Source organism: Zootoca vivipara, chromosome 1 (genome assembly GCF_963506605.1).
Source record: "Zootoca vivipara chromosome 1, rZooViv1.1, whole genome shotgun sequence".
Taxonomy (NCBI): Eukaryota; Metazoa; Chordata; class Lepidosauria; order Squamata; family Lacertidae; genus Zootoca; species Zootoca vivipara.
The window spans coordinates 34,746,788-34,758,976 of NC_083276.1; the positions used below are offsets into that span (position 1 = coordinate 34,746,788).

General features: G+C 43.1%; 1 protein-coding gene across 3 annotated transcripts in view; it reads left to right on the forward strand.

Annotated features, from left to right (window-relative positions):
- Window positions 1-2,426: 2,426 nt before the first annotated feature.
- HEATR5A (HEAT repeat containing 5A) overlaps window positions 2,427-12,189 on the forward strand; it is a 59,243-nt gene continuing 49,480 nt past the window's right edge. For 2 of the 3 annotated variants that reach the window (XM_035109897.2, XM_035109925.2), the window contains exons 1-4: window positions 2,427-2,705; window positions 9,704-9,930; window positions 10,379-10,590; window positions 11,722-11,830. In XM_035109897.2, coding sequence (XP_034965788.2) covers window positions 9,805-9,930; window positions 10,379-10,590; window positions 11,722-11,830 — 447 coding nt within the window. In that variant the 5' untranslated portion in view covers window positions 2,427-2,705; window positions 9,704-9,804. Of the gene's footprint in view, window positions 2,706-2,751; window positions 9,931-10,378; window positions 10,591-11,721; window positions 11,831-12,189 lie in introns of those variants that run through there. The other variant, XM_035109907.2, reaches the window with a different exon arrangement.

Consider the following 12,189-nt stretch of genomic DNA (forward strand, 5'->3'; position numbering starts at 1 on the left):
GAGCCACCAGCTGAAGCTGATGGAAGGCACTCCACGCCACTGAGGCCACCTGAGCCTCAAGCGACAGCAAAGGATCCAGAAGTACATACAAGTACATACCTGCTCCTTCAGAGGAGTGAAACCCCTTCAAGAGCAGGCAACCTCCCTTCCATCCAGACTAAGGAGCCACCCACCAAGAAGGCCTTATCTGGATTGAGCTTCAGTTTGTTGTCTCATCCAGTACAGTACATTACTAAATACCATTTCCCACTGATGCATTTAACGGTAAAAAAAAAAAAACTGCTTCGTGTTACAGTCAGCTGTCTTAGGTCATTATGAGTAATATTAAGCACAAAGTGAATGAAGCTGGTGACTCAAGATTGTTTCACATTTTTTTGGATAGAGTTCAGTCAACAGTCATCATTACAATGCTTTTAGGGATACTTTGGCCTTGGGGAAAAACACTCAAACAGTGGGCATTACTGCACCCACCAAATTTGAAGAAACAAGTTGGCCAGCATGAAGGCACTTATTTCTGACTCTGATGGCAACAAATCTAAATTACTTTTTCAGTTGCCATCCAGCAGAGTTATTCTGGGTGGTTAAGGTAATGGTGAAACCTGCATAACAGTCTGCAACATCTGAAGTCTCTGCAGTCTGATGTGACTAGTTTGCAAGGCACTTCAGGAATAAAACCATCAGAAACACCAATATGTATTTGTTTACCCAGGCTTACAGGGGATTTGGTTGGCCTGCTAGAGACACTCAGAGTTGCATTCTGCCTATTTGTGGAATCTATGATATTGTACTCATGGTGTGTGTGTGTGTGTGTTTGTCATTGGAAAGTGTGACCACACAGTTGTTAAAAGTAGTATACATAGTATACAATTAAAATAAATAATATGGTGCCTGATACCAAAAAGATCTCAATCCACTTTTATGTGGATTTATAAGTAACAGGCAACATATCTGAGGAAATCATTCCAGAGGCAGATCATTACAATCAATAATGACATCTCCCCAACTGCCACCTACTTTAGCTCAGCCGGGGCAACATGGAATCATAGACTGATAGAGTTGGAAAGCATCCTGGCGGTCACCCTGTTCAAGCCCCTGCAAAGCATGTTTATGCATGTTTCCCATCCAGTTTGAAACCATACAGGACCATGCTTAACTTTGCAAATGTGTTAGGAATTTTATTGCTGAACCACTGAAACATAAAGACAGTCTTTAAGGGACTCCTTCCGGAACCTGGATCCCCAGCTGTAGAGTGCTTTGAATACCTGTGCCTGCATGGAAAACAAGCCTCAGCCACTTTAAGTTTCAATACTGCCTAGAATGCTTTTATTGGTTCCAGGTAGCCAGAGTGACTTTCTATCACAATTAGCTTTGCTACTGTTTGGTTGTTGGGTTTCTGTCGATGACCAGAGCAAATTATCACTCTTAAGGGCGTTCACATACGTGTTTTTCAAAGTATCTTGGAAATGTATTGAATGGCCTTAAGTGTAGGATTGGGGATGGAGCCATGGAACATGTTAACCAGGCAGTGTCCTGCTGAGCTCATTGGAACATCCAAGTCCAAAGAAGCAAACACCTTGTGGGCTGCCACACACAAGGGTTGTGAGCAGAATTGTATGTGCGGCTGCGGTCAGATCAAATGCATCAGATCAAATGCATGTCAAAGGGGACAGTTGTGGCAGCGCAATACGGAATGTGGATGTTTTAAAAGAAGGCAGTGCCACAAGGAAATGTTTTCTCAAAATAAAAAAATAATGCAGGCTAAAAAGACAAGACTCTTTCCCTTGTCGTCATCTTTTGGTTGGTTGCTAAGCTAAGCCCAACTCTCTCACTCTCCGCCTCTCTTTTAAGGAAAGGAACGGCCCTGGCCCTGAATGGAAGAAAAGTTTGACTCCAGAGCAGAACTAGCGGAGTTATTTGTCTGTGGTTGCCTGGGGCCGGTTCCAAATCAATTCATCCTTGTGGAGGCCGAGACTTTTCAGCCCTGGCAAAGGGAGCGCAGTAGGTGTGTGAGTACAGAAGACAACAAGGTGCGGCGGGGAAGAGGATCCGGCTTCGCCAATAATTCCTGCGAAAACAAATGACAGCGGTTTCAGGCGAGTTTGAAATAAATAAAACATATATGCACGCCTATTGATAACAGCACAGACCAGCACAGCGTTGTCAGAAGAGAAAGAGGAAGCGGAGGAGGAGGAGAGGGCGCCTGCTGCGAACTGAAGCAGCCCCGCCATCCGAGAAGCGAGCCTCCGCCCGCCGCGCCGCCTTCCTTGCTGGAGGAGCCTCTCCCGGGGCGCGAGGCCTGCGCTTGGCCGCCGTGGGCGTTCGATGGCTCGGGGCCCGATTGCACCGCCCTGAGCTGCTGCTCCCGCGGGGAAGAGGGAGGGCGCCCCAAGAGGCGGCTCCTCCTCCTCCTCCTGCTGCTGATCCGCGGGGAGGGCGCGGGGCTTCCCTCTTCACAGGGGAGAAGCGGCAGCGGAGGGAGCGCTCGGCTTGGCCATTCCGCGGCGGCGGCGGTGGTAGCAGCAGCAGCAGCCTGCCTGGGACCCCACCCTGCGGAGCCAGCCACGCAGCCCGCCCGGCTCCCCCCGCGGAAGCTGCATGCAGGCCGGCGAGCGGAGGCAGCTCCTCCTTTTCTTTCTTTCTTGGGGGGAGGAGGCGCGGGAGCCGATCCTGGCCGGCTGGGAGTCCCGTCGGGGCGCTGGTCGGAGGTAGGCGAGAGGAAGCTGTTCAGCTGGGGAGGTTTCTCGGGCGGGTTGAGGGGATTGAGGTGCTTGGGGGGGGGCACGCGTCATTTCCCCGCTGGTGGAGTGAGGCGGGCTGAGGGTAGACTTTAGGTTAAATAGAGAACTGGTGTAGAGAGAAGGGGGACAACGGCGACCCGTCCCCTTGGAACTGGTTTCTAGCCAAAGGCAGGACACCCGTCCCCTCAAAGTTTTCAGGTGTCCTTGCCAAGCCTCCGAACAAGGAAGGAAAGTGTAGCCGGGTTGGAAGGAAAGTGTCAGGCTGGGTGGTGTTTGGGTCGAAAAAGAGATACGGTATTCCCAAGCCCCGGAAGCCAAGGGAAGTGCGCTTATCTCCCCCCAGGAAAGCTGCTAGTGGAAGTCCTCGTGTCCTCAGCCTTCGGGATATGTGGAATAGGCACCAGTTTCTGCCTGCAGAGCTAAGCACAGACTCGAGGTCCCTTAAGGCTGAGGACGAGCTACTTGCTGTCGAATTCTTATTATTAGGGTGGCTGGTAGCCTTGAATGTTTATTTTTATGTGTAAAAAGTAATCCTCTTTGTATGCCTCTGTTGATTCTGAGTATGGAACAGAAAGGGGGTGGCTATTCTAGACTTACTAAATGCAAATTGTAAGGGTGCGATTTTGCGGCTTGTGGAATAAATAAATACAGGCTCCTAATGGACAAGAGATTCCGGCTGCCCCGTATCATGTTTCTTTGTAAAAAAAAAAAAACCGTGTTCTGTCAGGCCTTTAGGAGGACATAGAGGAGGACACTTTGTTTTTGTATTGTTTTACTTTGGATCAGTCAATCTGGAGTTCATCAGAACATAACAAGAACCCTACAGGGTTAGGGCAATGGTCTGGCAAGTCCTGCATCCTTGTCTCAATAGTATCCAACCAGATACCTATGGGAAGCCTACAAGGAGGCTCAGGCACAACAGCAGGCCCCCACCTGTACACTCTTTGATTCCCAGCAACTCACATTCAGTGGCATGCTGCCTCTGACAGTGGAGATAGTATGTTATTGTGGCTAGAAGCCATTAGTAGCTTTATTTATTCTCCACGAATTTGTCTAAACTTTTTTTTAAAGCTGTCCAAGTTGGTGGCAATCACTACTTCTTCCTGAGAAGATTGCACATACAACCTAGATCAAAAGTGTTGGGAAAACCCACCCTTTAACCACCCTGTAACCACTTCAGTTGAACTCACTGAGGCTTACAATTGTATAAGCTGCATAGTGTGTTAAGGAGCAACACAGATCTTGAGCGTGCACGTTAGGAAATGCCCTGTTGCTTTTATTTATGTGATTAATTAGCTACACCTTCATCACATGAAAGTCCTTGGAAGGAGGGCTTCACTCTAGCAAAATAGAAAAAATACATGAACTGCACAAAATCAGCAAAACTGCAGAGTAAATGAACATTAAGCATAATTAAGACACAGTGGATAACACTCTTAAACAGTGCCTAAGCTTAGGTGAATTGAAATACTTGGTGGCAAGCTGACATCAACGTAGGTGCCAGAGAATGCTTCTCTGGGAAGAATTTCCCAAAGAACTGAAATAGTTATCTCCCCAATTGCCACCCTCTGTACCTTAGAAGATGGAGGCACACTCAGGAAAGTTCTGAGGATGATATTGGTCAGACTGGTACGTATAGGAAAATATGATCCAGCAAGTACTTTTAAACTTATAAAGTGAGCACCCCCACTTTGAACTAAGCTCAGAAGTGGATCAGGAGTCAGTGAAGCTGTTTCAACACCAAGAAGACATAGTTCCAGCACCCAGTCCCAGTTAGTGGCTGTTTCTGAAGGCAGCCTCATGTTCAGAATCAGCACAGTTCAGTGGTTTACTCAGTAGCGTATAATGGGGCGGGGGTGCGCCACCTCGGGTAGCAGGCTGGGCGGGGGGCAGCAGGCTGGACGGGGCTCACCGCCTCCGATGACCACCACCGCGCGACACGGCTGCCACCATGAAGGAGAAGCCCCGATGCAAGCGAGACTGCCTCACTCTGCGGCTCCTGTGCGCATCATTACGCGTGCATCGTGTGTCATGACGCGCGATGGACACCCCGCCCCCCCAGCGGGGTGCCTTCGCATTTGCAGCCCCGGGCAGCCAGGCGGCTAGCTACGCCACTGGGTTTACTGAAGAGTATTGAACACAAAGTTGCGTAAAGCCTATGACAAAATAAGAGGAGCTAAATATTACTTCTGCTGGTGTATATTGTGATATGCAGCCTAGTGGAGATCTTTCTGTGTGTATTGTATCCATTTGGACCAACAGCATAGTGTCTGAAGGCACATGATGCAACAACGTTGTTAAAGTTACCACTGGCTGAGTCTAGCCAGCGTTTGAATGGGAGACTGCCAGTTTTGCCATCATGAATTTTCTAGAGCAGCCTTCCTCAACCTGGCACCTGCCAGATGTTTTGAACTATAGCTCCCAACATCCCTGTAGTCCAAAACATCTGGAGGGTACCAGTTTGGGGAAGTTTACTCTGAAGGAAAGGTGAGATTCATTTTTCATTTTCACCATATGTTTCTCATGAAAGAGAGCAGGTGGTAACACTAACATACAGAAATTTACCAAATAAAGAGTCAGTGAGACTTCTTGAGCAGCTATAGCTCAGTATCAATATATTTCTCAGAGTGGTCTACATTTTATCTGTATTATTGCCTCTTGACTTGTATGGTACAGCCTGGTAACCAGTTACTGACTGGTTGGCCTGGTGGGAGGGATGCTTTGTTGTTGTTTAGTCGTTTAGTCGTGTCCGACTCTTCGTGACCCCGTGGGCCAGAGCACGCCAGACACTCCTGTCTTCCACTGCCTCCCACAGTTTGGTCAGACTCATGTTGGTGGCTTCGAGAACACTGTCCAACCATCTTGTCCTCTGTCGTCCCCTTCTCCTTGTGCCCTCAATCTTTCCCAACAGCAAGGTCTTTTCTAGGGAGTCTTCTCTTCTCATGAGGTGGCCAAAGTATTGGAGCCTCAGCTTCAGGATCTGTCCTTCCAGTGAGCATTCAGGGCTGATTTCCTTAAGAATGGATAGGTCTGATCTTCTTGCAGTCCATGGGACTCTTATTAAGGGATGCTTATTAGGAGTTAACTCAAATGCTACATCCTTCTTTCTTTTATACCAGCAAGAAAATGATGCTCCTGCTATTTGTGATGTTTGAATGGTGACATGTGCTATAGTGCAGCCTTTCTTTGAGGAACAAGGGGGAGAGAGAGCAAAGCACAACTTTGCAAAAACAATCTACCAAGCTGCAGAAGCAATTTTTAGTTGCTGATGTGGCTATGTCAAATGAGAGTTTGAAAGTTGCTTCATGAAGTAAAAAAAGGCACAGCTTTGCTGTTGTGAAAAGAAATCCTTATGGCCTCCGTGTCTGGAAAGCATGTTAAGTAAAATGGACAGCTGGACTAGGAACCTACTAAAGGTGTGATTTAATATTTTTTATTGTTCTGTGGGCTTCAATCTGAAGTCCACCCTGGGATAGGTGGTGAAAGGAAGGCAAAATACATAGTAGCATTTGGCATTTAGATCAGGAGGAGCTGTTCCTTAAATGTACCCATATTCCATTTCTTTACAATCACATTTACCAGTGCTATTTTATCATAGTTACAAATAACAGAACCGACATGTTTCATCTGACAAAATGGGAATAGGAATATACAGTACAAGTGGGACCTGCAACAAAATTTTGCAGGGTGGAGTGCTCTTGTTCACCTTTCCCACCCTCAACAGCCACTCAGCATTCTGTGGCCAGTGAGCCTGCTCAGTCCTCATGGGGTGTTTGGGTGCTCCTCTCCTTATGTTTTTCCCACCCTAAAGGTTTTTTGTATTTCCACAAACCTCAGGGTTCCATTCTTGTGGACGGTGCAGTTTTGGCAACATAAGCAGCATCAATTAAGCCTGAAGTTTGGAAATGGAGAACTGGACATTGTCTTGTCCTGAGAAGTAAAGATGAACTTAGTAATTTTTTTCAAAGCTATGCAAGAGCAAAGGCAATCATGACTTCAAGTTAGGCTTGTCAATTTGGAAGACATAGTCTCAGAAATGTAGAGTTTGAATGCACTAAAATGAAACAGGGGGAAAGCGGGAAACTTTAGGCTGGGTTTTCTAGGTTATGCCACTCATGAATGTACTGATGTTCTATAGCAGAAAGAAGTTTTAATACCTTGCCACCCGCTAATAGAAAATATTAACCTGTATAAACAATCTGTTTCCTTGTTGCAGTTGCACTGTCATTGATATATGTGTGCAATTATTCTTACAGTGAAACCCTAGCCATGTCTATTCAGAAGTAAGTTCTGTGGAATTCAGTTGGGCTTACTACCAGATAATGGAGTTAGGATTGCAGCCTTAGTCAGGAAAAGGGTGCTTCCTTTATATGTGCAAGCATGGAAATTGCAACACATACACACAACACCTCCCCTCCCCCCAAGTTACAGATTTTGGCAATAAAAAGGTTTATTGGTTTAAATAAATAATAAACACAATACATACATTATGATGCAGGAAGATTTCCCCTATGCTTTTTTTCAGATGCAGGAAGATTTCCCCTATGCTTTTTTTTTCTTTTTCTTTTGTGCAGAAAACTTGAGATTTCTCAAATAAACAAAAATTACGTAATAACAAACAAGACACAAAGGACATACCTTTACGATGAACTTAGTCTCGGTGGTACTTGTGGATGCACAGGAAAAAAGAGAAAACTCAAACAACCATGAAGAAATTATCCAAACAGTAATATGGAAAGCCATCAAAGATAATTTATAGATTTTAAGTAAAAGACCAAACACATAACACTTAAACTCCCTCCTATCTTCATGTGTTTGCTAGAATGTAACGACACAATCAAATTCATGTCTGTTCAGAAGTAAACCCCGTTTTGTTAACTAGGGCTTACTCCTAAGTAAGTGTATAGGATTGCCTCCTCAGGTTTGAATAATAAAAACACTATTTGTTTCAATACGTGCAGGACAAATTGATTGTATAGGTGGCAAACTGGGCATGTACATTAGGCTATCGTGGAAACAAATCCTTGGTATGTCTGCAGAATCACATTTGCACCTGGTAAAAAGATAGCTATGTCTACACACATTGCAAGAAGATTTTGGATCAGATGCACTGCAGTTCCTAAGACGTTGGATAGCATTAAATGTCTCATCATGTCTTTGAAAGGCTTGTGCCAGTTTGGACCTAGTAGCTGCATAGCATTGGGGAATAGCCCCTAATAGTGTAACAGGAATCACACAGCTCAGAAATCCATTTGCTTTGCCATGCTACCCCTGAAATAAAACTTCAGAAATATAGGAATAATTTTTATGTAGAGCAATTTGCAAAATTCCATGAGAAATGTATCTCTTGTGTGTTTACCGGGAATTAAGCTAATAGATTTCAATAATACTTCCTAAGTGAGCTTAGAAAGATCACAACCTAAGTGTAAATTATAGATAACTTAAATTGTACACTAGGGGAGTTTATTTCTATGTTTAGAAAGCATCTAGCATAACAGTATAAATAATAAATAGGACCTTTCTCTTGAATTACATCAGATAATCAGATCTCACTGGACTTCCCAGTTGCATTCACGTTTAGCTCTCATCTGAGCTGTAGAAATTCCTCCCTTCCTCCACTAATTCATTCTGTTAGAAAATAAAGAAGATATCCTTGTGTCCTATGGAGAATCCTCTTTTATTTTTTCTGTTCCCTCTGCCCCATCCAAGATACATGTATTTGTTCCCCAAAACCAGTATCCCTGAGGAAATCTACTTCCAGAAGGAAGTAAATTGACATCTGTATCTTGAGAAGGGGGAAAAACACTTACCAGATTTTGTGTTTTTTACCCTCCTTTATAAATTCCATTTAAAACTGAAAGCCGAAATAAATTGTGGTTCGTCATATAACTGATTCATGTTCAAAAGGTAGAGTCATTTAAAGTACTGTTGTATTCCTAGCTCAAGTACTAGCTCTGGGTGTAATTTGAACCTGGGTGAATATATTTTTCAAGCATAGCTCTTTCTTTAGTCCATTTGTGTGTGTGTGTGTGTGTGTGTGTGTGTGTGTTTGTTTGTTTCACAGTCCTTGTAGTCTCCAGATCAGGGGGATGTGTGTTAAAAGATGTGATCAACCTTCTTTAGCCTGGATGGTTCTGGTGTTGTTGACATGAATAATTCTACAGCTAAAAAGTTAATTTATAGCAGTAGGATGTTGGTGTATATTGATCTACATTTTGTTCATGTAGAATTGGTGTTTAGCATTACATGTAGCTATTGCATTTTGATGTGCACTGATAATACAGCAAATGTTACAGTAAATATGAGCACATGATCTGGTCTGTCTAACTGCCCCTTCCTGGCTACCTTTTCCATGTAATTTTGCAATATTGCTAATTGTGTGCTTGCCCAATAGTGTGGGTCAGGGGCTATTTGCAAATGCAACTTGCTGCTTGAAATCTCTGTGAGTTGCAATACCACTGCTTATCTGTTTTTCTTGAAACTCCCAAATAATTATTTCTTCTCATAAAGTAGTAAGGTGTATTGTGACAGTATTTCTTCCTATAGGCATTTGATTGGTTACTGTGAGAAAAGGATGCTGAACTAGATGGGCTATTGGCCTGATCCAGCAGACTCTTCTTTTGATGCATATGATGTTAACAATGCTGAAAATTAATTTATGGCACCCTGGTCTTCTAAATTAGCATTATTGAGAAGAAGCAAAATACCTTGTACATCCTTTCTAGATGTTTGGCAGCTATAAAATTGTACCTATGATGCTGGTGACTGTTCAATGGGTTCTGTTTCAGTTGAAACTCCTTTGGGAGAAAGGATTGAATAAATAACAGCAATACAGTATGTTACAAATGTTCTAGCAAAAGTGATCACTGTACCTCATTCTGACTTTTTTTGCTGGAGGAGAAGCTCTTAAGATTGAGCATAAAAAATTAAACATTCTGTGATTTAATATATTTGTGTTTGTGCAGGTATTCCATTTCGTTCATCCTGTGAATACTAATATCCTTTAGCTACAGTCTTGTGTCTTCATGAGTGGCTTTCAGATAGTGAGAAAGAAACGCTTTAAGGCATGGAGTTGGCTCACAGCTTTTTACTTAATAAAGAGGCCTATAACCAACTGGGCGAATTTCAGAAAGCAGAGTTTGTTTTCGAGTGGCTGAGGTTTTTGGAAAAACTTTTGCCAGCAACCAGCCGGGTGAGTATTATACAACTGGAATAAAATAACATTTTGAGAAAATTGGGGGGGGAGTTTACATACTTTTATCCCCTAAGTGGACTACAATCCTTACCAGTGTGTGCTGGGGAGAAGTCATTGTTTAGCCAAAGATAGGGGACTGTTCAGGGTTGGCTAGATGGCAGGAGCAGTGTGGTGTGTGTGTGTGTATCTGATTTTGAGACAGACTTAGACTTGAATGGTTCTGAGCCTAGTTCAGAAAGGGGTGAGGCTTTTCAAGCAGAGGATGTTCACATTCAGACCCCACCACAATTTGATCTTAGCCTTGTCTCTAACTGTAAAACCAAACTTGTGTATTTTATCTTATATATTATTCTGTGAACTGCCCTGAGATCTAGTGATGAAGAGGGCGGTATATGAATTTACAGTAAATAAATAAACGAACTGCTTACTCTTTTTATGTTTTCAGGCTGATATAAAGGAAAAACAGAGCAAGCTTGTTGAACAGCTGATATCTTTATTAACCAGTTCTCCAGGACCTCCTGCCAGACAGCTTATTGCCAAGAATCTTGCTATAATATATAGCACTGGGGACACATTTTCTGTGCATCAAACAATTGATAAATGCAATGAACTTATTCGCAGTAAAGATGATTCACCAAGCTATCTGCCTACAAAACTGTAAGTCTGGAAAGGTCCTGTGAAGTCTTATTAGAAGATTCCTCCATTTTAAAATAGCAAAGTGTCTGTGGCGCATTAAATAAAAACTAACAAATTGATTGTGACGAGCTCTGTAACCGATAGCAGGAGTGACTTCCGGTTTCTATTGACCCAGGCAAGAGAGTCAGTGGGCTTCACTTGCTATATTGTACTATGCACAGGCCTTTCCTCCTGTCCTTTCCTCTGATTACATCCCTTTGCAGGAACAAGACTAGATTTGGGTGATGGAATAGAATGGTTCAAACAGATCAAATATTCATTGGTGCAGCTAGAGAGTTTGAGCCGATATGGTAGCAGAGACTGCCATGAAAAATGTTATCATTGCTGGGTCTATGGAGATGAATTTCCCACAAGGCTTTGGAAGGGGGAGCACACATGGTCTTGGAATCACAAGAGAGCAGGAGGAAGTCCGTTCAGGTTCAGATGAGGACCAGAAAGCTCAATCCCAATGAGATAGGAAAGGCATGCTGGGATCCTTCTGGTCTCGTAGCTTTGCTCATTGGCAGGTCCACATGGGGTAGGCCATCACACCCATTTATGTTGGCTTGTTGCTTGTTATGGCCATCACCATTGCCCCCCTGCTTGCAAGGCAAATCAGGAGGGTAGAACAGTAAGCAACAGTGGCTGTTGCTCCCCCTCACTACATAGTTGCTTATTGCCTTGCCATCTGCTGGTAGGGCGTTCCACAGGGCAGGTGCCACTACCGAGAAGGCCCTCTGCCTATCACAGACCTCCTGTTGTTTTGTGACAGAACAGATGAACATAGCTGCCCTGGTCATCTGGCTTATTTCTTTATTCAGATATGGTAGATCCATTAAGTTGTAAACTGCCTTAAAAGAGGATCATCCAGTTTTTTTTATTTTCTGTACAATTGTGAAATCACTTTAGCTTTTTTTTAAAAAAAATGTTGATCATGAAATTTAGCAATAGTTTACTTCCTAAGTAATTTAATAATTGCTTTTTGTAATTGTAAGCTTCAGTTATGCACGATAAAAGGCTGGCATCGTATAACTTACTAAAGACATTTTGTTAAACATATGTTGATTGAATGCCATTTTCCCCCTTTCCAATTCTCTGTTTGTTTTTTAAAAGTGCTGCAGTGGTTTGTCTGGGCTATTTGTACAAAAAACTGGGAAGAATTTTGGGCAACAGCTTTGTAGATACTGTCGGGAATATCCTTAAAGCAATGAAGAATGCAGAGGTAAGGAAGCATGAAACAAGTTGGGTGGGTTGACAGTTGGAAAAAAAAATGCCCAAAGAAGACATATTTCTAGAACATTATATTTATTATGAGAAAATGTTTCCCAGTAGGAGAGTACTGTTTGATTATGAGGCTTGACAATTACCTTTGGGTGCATATTTTTAGAATCATCTTTCTATTGCTGCCCTGGGCTCCATTGGGAGGAAGAGAAGAATATAAATTGAATGGATGAATGAATTTTAAATAAGCATAAATTATTGTATAAGATGAAATAATATTATTAATTCATTAACATACTTGCAAAGCTACTTTAGTCTTGAATCAAACTTCATAAATAGATTTGTTTTGCTTTAGAAGAG